Genomic DNA, 19,151 nt, shown 5'->3' with positions numbered 1-19,151 from the left:
TGGAGTGTGTGCATTTTCACATTTGAGGAACTGAAGCCTGTTTTTTCTGATGACTGCACAGCGAAGCTCTCTTCATGCCAATGGGAAGGAGCGCCACTAACTCCTTGTTGCATATCCCTCTCGTATCTCTCTCATATGGCAAGATCCTGATTCCAGATGCTGCATTGGCTGCGATGTGTGCAGCAAAACAAAAATGACTGAGTCCCACAGTGAAAACAGAGGGCTGGCAATTAAAAATATCTTTTTTTTTTTTTTTTCCCCTTGCAAGCAGAGCATGAAAAGCTTTTAGTGAAGAAAGAATGCCGACCCGCAAAATGGCATTTTCATGGTCTCTTGACCACCACCAGGCTTTCAGCTCTTCAATGGTACTACAAGTTAGTAGTGGAAATGATATGCTGTGTTTGTATTTATAAGTGGAGATAAATTACTAATCATATCAACAAGTAGCAAGCAGCTCACCTGATAAAAGGAGATGTAGTCAGATAGCTGCTGCAGACTGTCACTTGCTGAAGGACAAATTATGTGCTTTATAGGAAAGATGCTAGCTTCAGCCAGAATAATTAGAGAAATGTAGATGAGAGCTGTATGTCTGATGGAGTTACCCTCCACTGTTGCTCTCAGAGGGCTCTCTTGAAAATCGGATCTGTAATGGATATTATGCAGATTTGAAAGAAAAATTGAAACATGCGACTTTTTTTATCTGCTTTTGATGTTACATTCAGCTGCTTTCATCTCAGAGGATAAAAGTAATTGAACAATAATCCCTAAGAGAGTCAAATATACAAATCAATAAACTGCTCTCACAGGAGAATTTATTTTGATGAGTATACTGGTACCTAACACTTCCCCAAGCTGTTAGGTTTCCATTAGGTGGTCTTGTACTCTTTAATACAAATAGTGATGTCTAGATTGGAGAACACAGACAACGAATAAGGCAGATATACTCTCTGAACATCACAAAACAAGAACAGCTTTTACCTCCTTTGATTGACATCCTAAATCTTAATTGAGTGCTGAGAGCCAGCTACTGTGTTTTTATTTTTGTGTTCTTTTGGGAGGTATAATGAAAGTGAAGGACTAATGCTTCCGTTAGACGTAGTAGCAATGTAGGCAGTTGTTGGGCACGCTTCTTCCATTGAGCGTTTTCGCATCTTGGCTGTGATATGTGGAGAAATGTTGGGTCCTTTATATTCCTTTCCTCTGCAGTGTTTTCCAGTGATCTTGGATCTTACATTATTTTTTAATCTGTTATTATTTACTTTTTAATAATTTCATATGCATTCTTTAATAAATATTTTGATAGTCCCCCGCACCTTTGTGTGAGATGCTACGGTAGGCACACGGAGAAAGGGAATCCATGTTCCAGGTTCTTAAAGTCTAAATATGAAAGCAAGTTGAACGTTGCACTCTTGTATAAAGCTTTGGTTTGCCTACACAGGAAGTTTGCCTCAGAATATAGATGAAGACTCTTTCCATTACCCAGACTGTGATGCAAAGAGGAAATACCCGCAAGGGTTGGAGGTGGAGCAGAGGTATGGTCTGTTGCCTGAAACTCTCTATGGCCCCAAGTAAGGACCATTTCTTTAGGGCCTGTCAAACTTTGTCATTATGGCTGAAAATCTTAAAGGTAAGCAAACCCCCAGTGTGATGGATGCTTTGGGAATCTTCAACCAACTCCAGGAAGGAGATAAACATAGGTTTTGCTCATGCTTGTTCTATTTTTAAACTTAAGTCTATATTTTCTGGAGGAAGCTACTGATGTATCTGTAAGGCTAACCTTTTCCTCTGGAGTCTGGTGGAATTTTTGGAGGCTTGGTTTTTTTGGTGGTTGTGTTTTTTTGTTGTTTTTGTTTTTTCCTCTCCTGTCCACATGAAAACCCCCCACAATCTGTCTGTGTGACTGAATTAAGTGAGAAGGAAAAATTGTAGTCCATTTTCCACAGTAGAAAATTCACAGATGATAGTAGCTAAATTTTCAAAAGTCTTCGGTTCCTCTAAGTTGCTCTTGTCCTGTCCAAGGCTAAAACCACTATTAGAAGAGAAAGGATCCTTAATCTTCTAGCGAAAATACTTTCTTTGCTGTGCTCAGTCAGACTGGAAGAGAAATCTGCTGGACTTGAACTTAGCTGATGAGATGTGTTGGCAGAAGGGAAATGGCGAAGTAGGGTTAGAGAGGAACTGGGAGGAGTTGAGGAAGATAATTGTGTAAGGCAGCTGGACGTGAAGAGCAGGAGAGGGAGCTGGGCTGTCTTTTGAGGATGAAGAAGGAACATATGAGCAAGGTCTGAGACCGAGACCCAGTATCTGACAGGGGTCAGGAACCCAGTCTCATGAGGAGCTGCAGTCCCTGAAGGGGAGTAGATTGGGATGGACTGGCAACTCAGACTGGAATAAGAAGTCTTAGGAGCAGATGTAGCTGAGGACTTTGAGAATGGAATAAGTGCTGGAGTGGAGAAAAGACTGGGCTGAGGTAGGAAGAAGAAACAGTGGTAGTGGAGGGTATGGAGCAAGGAAGAGTGAAAGAGTAGAAGAACAGGTGGTTGGTAGAAAATGTTCTCAACCATAACCAAAGTCTTGCGATTCTTTTGCTACCCACTGGCACAGCTGAAGACAGAAATGGCTGCAGTCTTCTGCTATCTGCTAGTCGGACCATTAGTTCACCTAGTTGGCAGGTTGTGTTCACACTTGCATCTGTTTTACACTGAGCTAAAGATGTTTTGTGTACTTGGGGGAGCCAGTGCTCCTGTGGGGAAATATACTATTTCCATGTAGTAGCCCATAGGCAGGAGTCACAGGAGGTGCTTGGGTACTGCAATGGTCAGGCCTGAACACGTGGTGTTTTACCCTTAAAGGGAAGCTGCTGGATAGGAAGTCACCAGGATACTGAAGAGGTTGGATGAGCTCCTTTTGAGTCCCCTGATACCATAGACGTGTAAAAACCTCTACAAGTCCTTGGGCAGAGTGCATAGGCACAAATCATACCAAATTCACGTTGTCCATGCAGCCTTAATTCTAACTGGACCCAACATTTGGTCGCTTCACACTGTAGCTGTAATGGTCTTGGATTTTAAGTTTCGTAGGAGATTTTCTGAAGATTAAGAGGGAAGAGAAAGTGGTTGTATCTGTAAATCTTGAGAGAGAAGAGCTGAACGGATGCCAGTTGGAGATCCCTGACATTACTGATCTTCTGCTTCTCCAGATAAATTATAACCATCTAGGGAGCAAATGCTAACACATCTCTGTTAGGAATACTGTTATTTTAATAGTAAAGCAGCAACTATTTTTTTCTCTGCCCTTCTTTCTTGCCCTCTGCTCTGAACAGAAGGAAATAATTAACAGCTGGAGGACAACCAACCGTCAAACTGACTTTTTCGGCACTTGTTCTAGGTAGGAATATTAGAAGAAAATGAAATTAGGAGCACAGTATTTTCTTTATATAAATGCAATGGTATATTAAAGGAGCAAAAAGTGTCTCTCGCCATAAACGCTGTTATAACTTGCAGACCTGTGGTGCCAAGCTGCGGCAGTAGTTATTGGAATGTTTCGGTGACATATTAACAGATCTTTTCTTAGAAACTCTTAGCTTTCCTTAACACACTTGCAGAGGATGGATTTCCAATAAGCATCTACCTCCTTTCTCCTCTTCCCATTTCAAAATAAACTCTTTCAGGGCACAGTGGTGCATTTGTGTGGAAATGGCTTTGCTGAGAAATTGAAAGGCAGGATCTGGATCAGTTCCCTGCACGAGCTTTGCAATATCCCTGAAAAGTGTCGCGATCTGTATTTGGCGCCCAGAGCGTTGCTTAAGCTAGTGAGGGGAAAACTAATCTCTTGCGCTTTCATTGGCAGCACTGTCTCATAGAGTGATCCTAATGGGGTGGAAATGAGCTCAGCTGCCTAATTCTGTTAAAAACATAGGCTTTTTTTCACACATGAATGCTCATCTACTTCCTTCTAGCCTTGTTGTTAAAGCCATGGCAGCAAAGAATCAAGCCATAGTCGCCGAAGACAAAACGCACTGCTTTTTTTCCACTTCAGTTCTTTGGGGTTTATATGCAGTAACAAATGGCCAGTGCAAGAGACTTAATTCACCCAGGAAAAAAAAACATTCTAAAGATCTCGATGTAGACAAATGAGCCTTTCCCTAGCTTTTAGGGCATGACTAACTAACTTGCTCATTAGCATTGTGATTTTAAGTAGTGCTGTAAACCTTGTTTCACTCATCTATGTTTCGGAACCCAAAGATGAGGGCAGTGCACCCCCAGAACCAGATGTGACTCTCTGCGATCCAGCTTCACTTTGGCTGCTATCCATGTGCAAGCAGACAGTCAGCCCAAGGCCTTCCATGGGCTGGCTCCGTTTTGTGTCGGAGTTACTGGTTGTGGTAGCACACAGCTCTTTTGTCACTGTGAATCTCATTTCCTAGCTAGTGCAAGACCGGTTCCCTGCTGCTACCTGGGAGAGAGGAAGGAAGAAAGCAGAGCTGTAAATCTACCTCTCCATTTCCATGTGCCTCTAAATGAGGACGTGACCATTTTCTGTCATACAGACAGTCCAGAGTTACACCTGTACCTTTAGGTCCATGAGGGTTGACCTTCCTGTGCACGTTAAAACTAGGGCTCAGATTTTTAGTTTCAAGATAAATGTATCGGTATAGGACTTTGTAGGGAAGCTTAAAAACTGAACAGCAACGTGCTGTGTGTGGTCTTTATTACACCCTTCATCTTTTTCCTTCTGAGGACTGCAGAAAGTTTTTTCATGGCAGACTCTGGTTTCGTTCTCTGGGGCGGCTGTAGATGCTCCTGGCGTGGAACTGGCCGTGTGGGGGGCGGATGTGCGCACGCCGTATGTGTACACACGGCTTGGTGCAGTGGTGGCCCTTGCCAGTGACTTCCATCACCAGTAATTAAATTGTGCTAATACTCTTGTAAAACTGTAGCTGGCTGCTAATCGCTTGCTTTGCTATGCAAATGAGCTGAGAAGTGGTTTAAAGGATGTGTCCAGGCCCGCACAGCAAATAGGGATTAGGGAATGGGAAATTACAGCTTTCTGTTACAAGGTAGTATTGAGCAAAAGAGAACAGCAATAATTTGATATTCTTTGGTGAACAATCCTACTTCTTGGGGGTTGGTTTGTTTGTTTGTTTTTAAACAACAAAACCAGAAGTTCCTCAAAGTTTATGAAGCAAGTGATCTGAAGTTTACCTGGGGGATTTTCCTGGATAAAATCAGCTCTACTGTGAGCCTAGCGGAGACTCCACCAGCTCCTTGGCCTGTCCGTAGGAGCGGCACCGTGGCCATTGCAGATTCATGCCTCCTGGGGTGCAGAGCATGAAGCAGAGAGCAAACCCCAAGCGTGTCTGGTGATAGAAACCTGCAGTAGTGCAGGGGTGCCGTGTGGCAGCAGGGAGATTACAGGTATTAGGAACAATTTGGAATCATTTAGAATTGAGTCATTTTCTGAGCAGGCAATTAATCCAGTTGCCTTTTTTTTAAAAAAAAAAAAAAAAAAAAAAAAAAAAAAGAAGGTTGCTGCGTTTTAAAAAGGTATGCTTGGGCTAAAAGAAAGACTTGAATTTCAATGAGACTTTTAAAAATGTGTGTTGTGGGGTATTAACAAGGCTGCTGTAATCCTGACACTATGGCCTGTATGTTGAGGTTACACGAAGAGTCCTGGCGGTGTTAGGAGCTACACTCTCTTTATAGGCTCGACAGTGTTTCTGAAGAACTGGTTTGGCTGTATTTTCTCATACATCATGCTTGTATTGAAATCCTGTGAGAGTATTTTCCTAGTGGCATGCCGATCAGATATAAATGGTCTGAAAGAAGTGCTGGTTCTCCTCCTCATACTCTGCTCCCCTCGCACTTTCCTCTGGCGTAAATTTATTCTACTTCATTTTTGTTTGAGTCAAAAGTGCAACCGCATCCTAGGAAAAAGGCAATTATTGGGCTAAATGCAGTGCATTGATTTTGTTCGGCGCAAACTTTATCTGTCCTCCACTATCCCACAGAGTATCTATAGCATTTGGAAATGAACATTTGTTCGAATATGCACATTCACATAATAGCTAACCATCCATGGCACTAATGGCATTGCATTGCTGGCTTCAGCGCCCTCGTGGAAGCAAGGCATGAGCCTGAAATTAGAATTAAGCAGATGGTTATAAATTGTATCTAGACCCTTTCTAAAAATGTATTTCTGGAGTACATTGCAACTAGTGCTCAGCTGCAGGAATTTGAAAGTCTCTTGGTCTAGTTAAGGGAATAAGTGGGAAAAGAAACTGGTTGACACAGAGTTCCAGTCTGTCTCCTCCACTAGCTGAATTTCCAACCACCTGCTCCTGAGGACTCCCCATTTCTCTAACATTATTATGGTTGTGACATGTGCTACTTTGATCTAAGTGATTATCCAATCTTAGTATTCCTAGCAATTGAAAATGTTGTTGGTTTGGTTTGGGTTGTGTTTCTTTTGCCACTATGGCGTGCTGTAGAGAGACAGTCCCTTTAGATGCCATCAGGTACAGGGGATCAGCTAGTGCCCACCACAGAGAGATTCCTCCTGTAGGGGTTCCCATAGCTGGTGAAAACGGAGTTGCTGCTGCTCCGGAATCTTGAGAAAATGGACAAGTCTCCAGTGGTTTAGAGCAACGAGGAGATTTCAGTAGCACCTGCAAAGCCAATGCTTCGTCAACTGATAGCTGCTTCTTAACAGATCAAAAGTTAAACTGGAGATTTTAATTTTTGTTTTGGAAAAACAAGTTTCCAAAAGAACATAGAGAATTTATCTCGCTGACTGCACAGACATAAAAGGAAGCCCCAGTTACAAATGAGGGAAGCCTACCTGCAAGAGCAGTGCTTTTCTCTGCCGCCCGCAAGAATTCAGCAGACCCATGGCTGTGGAGAGGAAGCCTCTCTTTTACCTGCTATTTTGATTACTTTATTTATTTTTACGGAGATAATGTATGTTTTGTCAGGAACTACCTTATACGTTAGTATAATCTTTTCCACTTATTCCACTTGAAGATAACAGCAGAAGTACACAGAGGAAGAGGTAATAAAAATAAATGCACATACGCAACAGTAAAATAAATAGTTAAAATAAATATTTTATTTATACATAATAAAGTAGATTTGTGAAAAATGCACATTTTACTTTCGTTTGACACAAAACAAGTGGCTTACCTCCTTTGTAATCTCACTTTCATTAGCATATTTAATTATGCTTTTGTATTTAATCATCAAAATGCTCAATAATGTACATTTTGTTCCCAGACATGGAATACTACTGCTATGTGTATCCGTGATAGATGTTTTTAATAAAACCAGTAATTACCCCTTATTGTTGTTTTAAATTATTATTTTTAAGTTTGTTAGGGAACAATAGTTTTAGGTATAAGAGGAAGAAAGCTTTCATTTTACCGTTTCGTACCATAATGAAAAAAAATTTCATTTAAACAGATGCTAATAAACCTGTTTTAAAAAGTAGTGCTTAATTATCTTGAAGTTGTTTACAAGTGAGGGCTTGGCAGCTCTGGATGCCGCTGGAGCGAGCACAGGTAGGTGGTGCTGCTCTCCGGCAGCTTTTGGCTTTTCCTCCACCTTGGGCACTGGCCACCCTGTGGATTTTTAGTCCATGAGAGTGACAGCCACATTTTGTGACAAATTAAAAGGTCTGCCAAGTTTCTCAAACATCAGATAGATCTGGGCTCAGTTTAAAGGCATTTGAGTGGATTCTTTATTATTATTTTCTTTTTTTTTCTTTTTTCTTTTTTTTTTGTTTAACAGGGTTGAACTATGAGATCAGAGGATGGTTAATAGGTGTTGTAATATATCAAAACAAAACCAGATCAATCAAAAAATGAAGTCAGTGTGCTGTGAACTGAAGTAAAAGGGTCGTGTTAACTGTTGAGAGAGCTCAGTCCCTGGCTTATCTAAGCACATCCTCCATTGTCTAACTTATTTAACCTTTCTTTTATAATAGATGCATCTGTGTCGCTGGGCTCCTCCTCCTTCATTGCTCAGAGAATGCCATAAAATAGCTTATTTCAGTTCATCAGCCATAATGACACCTGGTTCTTTGTGTATGACTTGGGGCATAGTTGATTGCAGGTATCTCAACAAACAGGTTGGTTGTTCTGTGGTGACTTTATTGTATCAATCTCACTCCTTTTTTTCTCATTTCTCTGTCGGAAGGCTTCTCTCGGAACATGCCGTTCTCTATAATTGCCTGCGTTCAGCTTTGTCTGCACTGCTTTTGGACCAGTGATGGTACCCAAACTGGTTTAAAAAAAATAAAAATTAGTTCCAAATACTAGGGAAATGTTCTTTGTGCAGAAAAGGGCAAAGCCAAAACACTTTTACAGGATTGAAAGACTCTGTTTAATCGGTGTTTTTATCTCTCATGTCTGAAAAGGCATTTATAGCGCATTCAGGCTGGGGAGGCATTGAAATATGATGGGCAGCAGCTGGGTGAGTTGTGACGCTCAGCAAAGGAGCTCTGTCAGAGAGAGACGTGCTGCACTTCGGGGATGGACAGAGTTGTCCGCCATCCTGAAATGTCCACGTGTAGGACATTGAGACGGAAGGTGCATATAGAACAGCTCATCTGTCAGAGTCTCTTTGAAGAGACGAGCAGCATGCGCTGTAGAGGTGGTTGTTTTATTCTGAACCATCACACACATGAATTGTGCGTTTAAGGCAAACCACTTGAGTGCTTTTGCTCTGTTTATCTTGCTACGTTTTTTGATAGTGGGTGTCTTTCCCTAGTTATGTTTCATCCTGTGGAAATTTAAGGAGGAAGAGGAGAAATAGGGAATAGAGGTGAGATAGAGAAGGCTTCAGCTCTAATGTAATATCTAGAGAAAAATCATTGTCAGACAGATTACTGTTTGGTTTCTATCTGTAGAACAAAACAATGTCTTTGAAAACCAGAAAGGAAACAGCCTAATTGCTGATTCACCGTCATTAGGAGTTTTGTTGCTGTTGCATGAAAAGTGGCCACTGTCTCGATTTATCGTGAGACTGAAATACTCTATGAAGTTCTCAGCTGTTCTGTGATACCACCAAATTTATATTTTGTAAATTAAAATGAAATTAAATATTTTCTGGGCTACAGAGAGAGATTGTACCGTGCTGGTAGTTGGGAGAACACAAGTTTTGGTCTTGTTATCAACTCCCAATGCACCCAGTCTTCCCTGTGTCTCCTCCCAGTCTGCCTTGGAGGAAGGGATGGGGACCTTACTGGGCTGCCCAGATGTTGGTTGACCTGCTCTGGTTGGTGTGACTGGCTCATGAGCTCAAGTGTGGGAGTGTTGAGGGGAAGACACGAATTGGATTCTCACTATTTTCCTTCTCTTTCTTTGTCTGAAGACATCAGTTCAGGACTCACAGAAAGCTGCTGTACCTGTCACGCTCATTTTTCTTCCCCTTGTGCATTCTTGGTCTCTGTAACCTACTGCTGTGAAACAGAATTTAATCAGTGGACACCTGCACTGCTAATAAACTCTGCCTCCTGTTCTCCGTAGGGTCAGGAGACATGGGCATGGGGCCTCAGACAAGTACGGACATCTTCTGCCCAATGTCGTGCCTTTACTGACAGCACAATTTCTTGCAATTAGGCTCCTGCAGCAGGTAGTTAACCTGGGGGCAACAGCTGATGGTCGCCATTTAACTTCACTGCTCAACTTGAGCTTCATGTTCCAACCCCAGCGTTTCGCCATTGCTTCCATTCCTCTCTGTTCTTCTCTTGATGGAGGGGTATAAAGCAGAGACAATTGTTATTAATAATCTAAATCAACCTTTGCCTTTCTACACCTCACCTTGCCTACAGTGAGCAAAACGAGATCTGTAACACTCGACAAGGAAAGAGCAAAACCAGCCATAAAAGTCAACTTTTCTTTAAAATTGTGATAGCAGAAAATGCAATTTGTGATCGTTGCAAGTCACTGTTGGGTCAAAAATGACGGGCAGCACAGCTGAAGGACCTCTGGGGAGAGTTTGTTTCCGTTCGGGCCACTTGTACATCACGAGAGCTTTACAAAGGTTCCTGGCCAGCTGAAAGTTTGCGGCAGCTGACCAGAGTAACGACAGGTATCGAAGCATCGGTGGGAGATGTGGCATTAAAAAATACTGTTCACTCCTTGATTTTGATGTCAACTTTCAAAATGTAATTAATAGTTCAATCAGGCTCAAATGAAAATACAGCATTCGCACAGTGAAATCCCAGAGGCCGCAATTTCCTTTGCGTGGGTTCAAGAGCAGCTTTACTCGCTCGGTGGCAGCTGTTTCATTGCTCGGGCCTCCCAAGAATTTCCTTCAGTTTTTTCCAGGGTCTCAGAACACTGAGAAAATTTTACTTCCATTTATGCAGGTTACACCAGGCCGTCTTGTATATGATCTCGAAGTATTCAAATTGGGACGGTCTGTTTCTGTCTTGCTTTGGTAGGTAATTTTGTACAGCTGAAGTTGAGATACATATTAGCAGATATTCTTACACTAACCAAATATAAGGTTAATAATTTCCAGATTTTTTTTCTTACATTATTTGGAAGCTGTAATTCCAGGAATACAAAAATGGAGCAATTCGTCCAGTTTTAAATAATCACCACTACTAGAAGATTGTAGATCAATTATAAACATGTTTAGTTTTCTTTTTTCTTTTTGGGGAAAATACATCATTACAACACAGTGGAAACCAGGTGATGTTAGACAGCAGAGTCCCAGGGACAGGTACTACAGACCTTTTGAGATTGTGTTCTTACAAAGCTAAAATGGGGAAGCAATTAAATGGAGAAGGTAGTAGGACCACTGTCTTTTAAAAACAACAGTACAAAATCTCATCTTTCAAAATGAGTTTCAATGGCTTACGCGGCAGAGGAAATCAGTGTGGCAACTGGAAAACATTGTCAAAATGACATAGTCTCGCTTTGCAGAAAAAGGAGATAGAAACTGAGAGAAGGGAGCCAGAGTGAATATAAATGTTTCCACTCCAGCTTCTTATTGTTGATTTAATTCCAATTTGGTTTCTTCCTCTCTAAACCTAAAGTTTCAATAGTTTTTAGTTACTGATTTATTCCCCCTTTGCTCAGAAGGTGGCCATTAGATGCCAAGTCCCTGCATCTGCCGTTGGAGATGCCTCAGGCTGTGGGTATTTCTGAAACCTGCATCCCCTTCCTGCTTTCACTGTGAACTGCAGCATCCTCATCTCAGTTTTTCACTGAAAAAATCGCACATTATAGGATTATCAGCCTGAGAACAGATAGTTCTTGTGAGAACGTGGTATGTTCTGTGACTGTGAAATGAGGTCTGGACTATGTTTGGAATCTGTATTTTAGATTCTCACTTTGTAACTCAAAGTAATCTGTTAATAGGCCGGTTACTCTATTGAAAAGACTGTGTTGAAAGACTAAACAAAGGCCTCAGAATGTATCTTAAAGCATTTACAGTGAAATTTTGAGCAGAATTAGAAACTGGTTGGTACAAGGCAGGTCCCGAGACTTACAATTCCGGGTAAGAAAGAGTAAATGTGAACAAAATGAGAAAGCAAGCTAAAAACTGCAGGTCGTCTTCCATGGTCCAGGTTTTGGACATGTTACATGGTGAGATGATGCTGAGTCAAAGTTGTTCCTTACCCACTGATAAAGCCAGCACGTCTGACATCAATAAACCAAACATCCGCTAATTACCTATTCATTCCATAACATGACTGACTTAAAGAAAATAACTGCAATTGAAAAAAAAACCATTATAACATTAACATGGAGGTTAATTGCCATCTTCAGCTACGTTCTTGTCTTGGCGTGAAATGTTTTTGCTGTGCCTCAGCCACATTCTGGGTTGGGGTCTGGAGTTTGGTTACTTGGTGTAATGGAGAGTTCTGAAGGACAAGCATCTGCTTTTGGTTTCCTTTTCTTTCAGTGCATCTTGCAACAAGGCTTGTGCTTACCTTTACAGTTCCAGAGGCTGAAAGATTTCACAGAACCATTCTTTTGTTCACCTTATTTATCTGTACAATGCATCTGCAGAAATGTTCTTTTCATGGGTTTATAGTAAAGGAATGACTATCACCTAGTGCTAAGTATATATATGTATATTTATGCATACAAACTTTCTGATCTCTAAATTGTATTTTTTTTGACACACACATTACTAACGAATGTCATTTTAGAGCTGCTTTCTGGATGCTAAGGGAATTACATGACTTATATAGAATCCTAAGCCAGTTGCTAGATTTAGACCCCTGGTCCTTTAATACGCATCATATTTCAAAAGTGTCTGCATGTGCGTGTGTCTAAAGATTAATTTCAGAAGTAGCTATTTTCCCATTTCCAGTCACTAGGATTTTTTTAGAAGTAATACGGAATATGTTGATTGTTATAGTGGTTTTTTTCTGCTTATGCATTTGTAGATTGAAGTCGGTATGGCTGGTGCGTGCTTTACTTTCAAGAATTACCAGAAGGCTTTTTCTCCACTTTAATTACCTTTCAAAGAAGTGTATCTAGTATTTGGGAGTCCCTGTGACTTTTTTTTTGTTTCCATGAAAATGTTCTGTTCCTTTCATAGGTTAAAATCGTGAGAGAACATGCGAAGTGGGCGAAACACCGAATTGTGCTACAAATCAAGAAACTTTATGTGAAGTTGTAGATTTTCTAATTACCTTGCGTAGCTATATATTAAGCAAAAAAGCAAACAAGGTCCGCAAGTTGAAGAAATGTCAGATAAACAAACTCTGACATGGGTAGTGTTATTACCATCTGACATGTCTCAGACACTGATTTTACTCACTCATCCTTCATTCTTTATATCTGCATGTCTAGCGGCGCATGCATTTATATTTTATATAAAGGGCAGAGTCTGTAGTCAGAGCATTTGAGTTATGCTGTTAAAAATAAATTAAGGAACAGCAGGTGAAAATGAATCCTACACATGAATATTCAAACTGTACCTCAGTCAGATACTGTAGAAAGAATAATAAAGAGCAATGAAACTTTGGTGGGGCCGAGGCGTTGATACGATCTGAAATAAAAGTTTTATTGGAATGAGGTTGAGATGACTCAGAAAACTTACTGAAGGAGTGGCATGAGCTGCTCCTATGCCCATTGCCAAAACATTCCGGAGTTTAAAAAATTGAGGGGGCAGTAGGTGTGGGATTGTTGGCGATCTGACAGTCAGGCTCTTAATCTCGATTCTTGCACTCTCGTGCTTTACTCTGAGCAGAATGGGTTTAGGGTGGGCGGGAGGGTGCAGGGACTGCGTAGCTGAACAGAAAGCTGGCAAACTTGAGTTCATTCCTGCTCTGGCAGCCATTCCCTATGTATGTGCATCTCTTAGGGCTGGGCTCACCAAGGCATTTAGACACCTCGGGCAGACCATCAGCTACCTTTTTTTTTTTTTTTTTTTTTTTTAAATAATGAAGAAGTGAGACTTCTGGGAGTCACACTGCCTTTGTTGGACTCAATGAGGTTTCATAGGAATCGGGAGCATGACCACTGTTCAGGGGCCTGTGACAGGTGGTTTTCAGGGAAAACTCAGGACCCTGAATACATTTGTGGACCTGACATTAATTTGTAAAGACAAGAACATACTTAGACACTCTGTCAATATGGAAGGAGGCATAATAATGGATGACTGACTTCTTTTAATATAAAATTATTTCTTTTGATTTTTTTTCTTTGCTTGTTTCACAGATCCCGTCCATGGGCCGCAGAATGTGGAAGTTGTTGATATTCGCTCCCGGCAGCTGACGTTGCAGTGGGAGCCCTTTGGTTATGCGGTGACCCGCTGCCACAGCTACAATCTCACAGTCCAGTACCAGTATGTGTTTAACCAGCAAAAATTTGAGGCAGAGGAACTCATCCAAACTTCTTCCCACTACACCTTGCGAGGTCTTCGGCCCTTCATGACCATCCGGCTGAGGTTAGCCCTCTCCAACCCGGAGGGCAAAATGGAAAGTGAGGAGTTGGTTGTGCAGACTGAGGAAGATGGTGAGTTCTGTTGGGTTGGCTTGCTTGTTTTTTGGGGAAGACTAATATTTTGAAATTGTCAATAACGACGTAACCCTCTGTCCCATCAGACTTATAAATGGCTTCTCTGTACAGTGTGTGTGTTATGCAAGTAAAATTTGTAGGTGTAAATAATTTCCATTTCACAGGCGCGTTCTTGAAAGGGCAGGGCTCCCTGAAGAGCTTGGAAATGACAAACGCCAGTCTGAGCAGTCACTGAACAGCGGTAGGTGTAAGTCTACGGAAGGCATGTTCTGAACTACCCAGGACCTACAGAGCGGATTCCTTTATATGGGCAAACGTAATCCTGGCATTTGTAGATTTTTCTTGTGCCTTCACATCACTGTCCCCAAAAGAAGTATAATTTTTTTGTTTCGTGAGTGTAGATTTTCTTAATGCTGGTCTTCTGGACATAGCATTTTGCGTACGTCTCGGAAGCTAAATTCCTTTGGTGCTAACTCTTCTGTTCTTGATTCAAAAGGCTTGTTTTCCAGAAGCACTGATGGAAAGCTTTAAAGTGTTATTATCCCGTCAGAGCTATTTCAGACCAAGGACTCGTGTAGACTGCAAGTCTCCATTCTCTCTAATGTGTTAAAAAAGAAGTGTTCTTCCTCTGCCAGAGCTGTAGGGAGTTGCTGTCTTAAGTTTCTTCCAGCTGAAAGTGGCTCTAGCAGTCCAGTATATCATATGGGGGGACATAAGACGATGGCACATCTTTAAGAAAAATGATCAGGGTTTTTTATCAGACAAGAGGCTTTTGGGACTGCATTTAGTTAGTTATCTTCCACAGCATTAAAATTTTGCTTGAGTAGGTGGATTTTTTTTTAGCTGGCCTTGTAACCATAATGAAATATGAATCTTGCATTGTTACTTTACTAAGGAAATCAATCTTTGATATCGATAAAAGTGTGCAGCCCAGTAGCATCTTTATGCCAAGGTGCAGTCTGGCTGTTTAGGTGGATAGAGCTTTGCTGTTGTGTGGGCGGAGCAGGATAAATTAAATTCCCTACTGCTGCTGGGCTGTACTGGGGTGAGGATGTACTGAAATTAGCTTCATATTTGCATGGATTCTGGTTTTATTTATCACTTAGTGGTTCCATTAGGGTATTCTTATGTGAACCAAATGTTGAGAAGAGGCCTTTCATATTGTTAGTACCTTGGTAATTGTAATGCCTTGAGGATTTTTTTAATTACATTATTTTTATGGTTTTTATTTTCAACTCTGAACTTCCTGTCTGGTGGCCTCTTGGTGTCTTCTGACGTATGTGCGGCTGGAGCTGGTAGTAGCTTCTAACACAACTTTTCTTTTTCCTGTAGTTCCTGGACCCGTTCCCTTGGAATCCATCCAGGGAGGACCTTTTGAAGAGAAGATCTATGTTCAGTGGAAGCCTCCAAATGAGACAAATGGCATCATTACACTCTATGAGGTGAGGAGAACAGATTGTTGTCAAGGAATACATGCCACAGGGCCCTTTTCATATGTGTTTAAGCCAATCCTGAGCTCTGAGAGATTTCAGCAGGTGCTAAAAGAAGCCTGATTAAAATAGATAAGAGTCTTCAAGATAGTCTGCTGCTGTCACTGAAAAAGTTTTCCAGTTCAAAGAAGAGAAGAGATTTCTCTACCAATATTTGTGGCAAAATGAGAACCATATATTCCCCCCATGTCTCGGGTGTTCAATTCCTGCTCTTTTTTCTTCTGCAGTATCTCCGAGGTCTGTTTTCTTTCCTTTTTTTCTTGAGGTAAACTTCTGTTATATTTTATACCTAAATACAGCAACTAATTCCTCTCTACCTTTCCAATATCCCTAAGCCTTCCTGGCAATCTCAGCAGAATATAGACATAAAGTCTTATCTTATAGTGTTCTTGTTGAATCTTTCAATGATACGTCTGTCCAGCCCAACCATTTTCTCCACCACCGAACAAAATATACAGCAGGTTATAGGATGATCACTGACCATCCTATGCTGGATGACCAAAAAACATTAAATGTGATTCTAGAGTGTATCAGAGGAGATATTTCTTGTTAAAGTAAGGAAGCGTTACTGTTGTCTGTGCTTCTGGTGAGACTGCATCCGTAATGTCAGGTACACCCAAATATGCAGAAAAGGAATATAAAAGGAGGACTGCTTTAGAGGGTTGTGTGAAATGAGACGTAGTGCTACGAGAGAAGGTAAAGGCACTTTTATTAAATAGCAGAAAGCAGTGCACCAGTGCTGGCTGAGCGCGTTACACTTTACAGGTTCAGCATTTACCACAGTAAGATTAGAAAAAGTGGAAAAAAATTTTGCCTTTATGATGATGTAGAAATCCTCACTGTGGGCTTGTGCAGCATTTTCTGATACAGAGGGGCAAGAACCACTTTTTTGCTTTCTCTTTTATGCTGGCAGAACATAGCAAAGTTATTTTGCATGGGTGCAAGAAGCAATTCTGCCATTGCCGCTGAAGTTCTGCTCCTTTCCTCTTCCCATCCAGCTTCTCAGTTTGGAACAGCACGTCTTATGACATGACGCTCCGAGATCTCCTTGCCAACGCTGTCTGTCTCTAGCACAGTGATGGTCAAATGGACAAAATAAAGCAGGTTTAACATCAGTGAGCTCTTGCGCTACAGCATGAGCAAGAGATGGCAACTTTCTCCTGGGCTTAAATGTAACAGCACTTTTAGGTCCTCTCTCCAGCTTGCTCACAAAGGGTAGATTGAATTTGATACAGGAAGACTAAATACACGAATAGAAATTTCTCTTGCTAATTTTGTGTAATTTCAACCAGGCGATAATCCTTGACCTAAAAGTAAGGAGTCATTTTTTGTTGGTGACTATTGAGAGACTTGTGGAAATCTATGCAGTTTCATACCAGCCGTCTGTACTAGAACAGAACTAACCCTTGCAATTTCATGTTTATGAAGGCATACTGCAAACTATCCTGGGTCTGTGTAAGGAACTATGCAGTAAAGCTGTCTATTTTTAAGGGATTAATCTGAATAGAATCAGTTGCAAATTCATTATTTTATTGGTAATACAGGTGACCTATAATGGAACACATTTAAAATAATCCAAGTCAAATGATGCAAAAATAACTCCTTTTAATTTTTAAAGAGGCAGTTTCATACTAAAATATTGCCTTGGGCTGAGCTCATTGAAAGGACTTCAGCAACCCGAGTAGCTTTTCTGGCTGAGCAGCTGCATAGAGACACTTTCATGCCTCCAGGGTAGTGATGCATCATGACAGTGCCTTTGCCCCTCAAGTCATATCATTGCTCGAGTCTCAGTGGAGGCACAAACAAATTCTTCTTTTCTGATAATGATTCTATGCATATTTGGCAGCTGAAGCCAAAGAGAAGTCAAAGCGAATTCAGACTCTTCCTCCTTTTTCCCCTCTGCCTCATCTCCAAAAGGATGAAAATCCAAGTGTTAAAAACACCAGGAGACCCGGAGTGCCTGGAGGTTGTCGTGAAGGGAAGTGCTTTCCTTTCTGCTCCCTTCTTGCGTGTGAAAATTCATACAGAGCGTTTCCGTTCTCTGTGGCACCCTGAGACAAGTTCATCAGCTGGAGATAAACATACAGATGAGCAGTTACACATAACCTGGAGAGACGGCCAGAGCGTTCTCGGGGTAGTTGTCAGGCTGTTGAAATCTTTCTCACAAGCAAATACGAGTGCAAGTAACGGGAGATCCTGGGTTTGAAATTGCTCAGTAAATAAAGCACAGGTATGTGCATGGAAACATCTTGTCCTGGTACACGCCACTGAAGTTAAATCTTCCTAAAAATACTGAGAAACTTCCAGTATTGTCCACGTAGTTGCATCTTTTGTATTGCTTACTTAATCCCTAGTCTACTATAGACACTTAAACCTGCATCTTTGTCTCCACTAGTGTTATTTGTTATTTCAACATTTCATGCCACGTGTCTAGCACCAAAGTAATTCCTCAGTAGTAATGACCTCCAAACTGTTATTTTAGACAGGGTTCAGCCATTTTTCAGTATCGTCATGGTCTTACACTGGTTCTACAGAGTTCAGCTGACCTATTGGTTAAAGGGGGGGGGGGGGGAAGCTTGTAGTTAGTCTCTGATAGGTTTTCAGTTCTTTCCTGTGGTGCTACGGTACCAATCCAGGTAGAAGCAGAAGGCGTTAGCGACAGCAGAAGAAAAAAGGTCAAACCGTGAATTTGTGCAGCTCTGATGAGGTCTCTGCAGGGAGCACACTCCTGAAACTCGGACCGGCAGCGCTGCTCCGTCGCCAGGAGCCGAGAGGCTCAGTGATGTGGTAGCAAACTTGCAACTATCTAGAAACACTGCAGTTCTGTCACTGTCATTCGGGAGAAACAAACCCAAGAACCTTCCAACATTTATTAAAGTCAAATGCCCTGTGAAGTACAGATGGAGAAATACCACTTTATGAGTTTGATATAGTGGTGTCAAGTTCTGTGTTACACCTGGCTCGATTCACACGGAGGTATCGTGCAAGTGACAATCTCTCAAATTCCCTTGGGCAAAAACCCTCCTAATAAAAACAAATAAAAACCCCTCCTCCTTCTCCTAAGTCGTAGTTCCCTCCTTACACTCACGATCGAGATCTGATTGACTGTGTCTGGACACTATTTTCTCGCTAGTTCTGTTAAAAAAAGTTTTGTTTAAGCTTCTGAAATGCTTCCAGAGAAACACACTGTCTATTCTACTTCCATCTCACTTGCTCTTCCTTGGGACAGATTTTCTTCTCAGATCCCTAATCATTCTTTCGGTTCCCTGCCAGGCAGACTTCCATATCGCACAAATTGCTGTTGCAGTTCACACGCGCACCGCTTACATGCCAACTGGGCTGAAATTCAGCAGCGCAACCCTCAGCAAGTCATTTGGCAGCCAGAAGCCCTAATTCCATAATGACTGAATATTTCTAAAGAGCCTAAACAAAATGGAAGGACCTTAATGAACCTTTTTGACTTGCGCAAGTCTCTTCTGATTGATATTTATCCTTCAAACTGCTATTGTAGTCTTTTAATAAAGGTGGCAATAGCCTTGCATTTAAAACTGGCTTAAACCCCCCTGTGTTCAGTTGGAGAAGTAGTTGTTTCACTGGGTACAGCCACAGCTGGATTTTTAAACAAAGGAACCTTCTAGATCCCCAAATCAGTACGTAATTGCAGTCTGTTTCTAGGG

General features: G+C 41.4%; 1 protein-coding gene across 8 annotated transcripts in view; it reads left to right on the top strand.

Moving 5' to 3' along the window:
* PTPRT (protein tyrosine phosphatase receptor type T) overlaps positions 1-19,151 on the top strand; it is a 469,438-nt gene that overhangs the window by 291,518 nt on the left and 158,769 nt on the right. For all 8 annotated transcript variants that reach the window (XM_063349659.1, XM_063349657.1, XM_063349655.1 and 5 more), the window contains exons 8-9: positions 13,685-13,981; positions 15,317-15,426. In XM_063349659.1, coding sequence (XP_063205729.1) covers positions 13,685-13,981; positions 15,317-15,426 — 407 coding nt within the window. The remainder of the gene's footprint in view (positions 1-13,684; positions 13,982-15,316; positions 15,427-19,151) is intronic.

This window comes from Chroicocephalus ridibundus, chromosome 12, assembly GCF_963924245.1.
Source record: "Chroicocephalus ridibundus chromosome 12, bChrRid1.1, whole genome shotgun sequence".
Lineage (NCBI taxonomy): Eukaryota > Metazoa > Chordata > Aves > Charadriiformes > Laridae > Chroicocephalus > Chroicocephalus ridibundus.
This window is presented reverse-complemented; position numbering and strand designations above follow the sequence as displayed.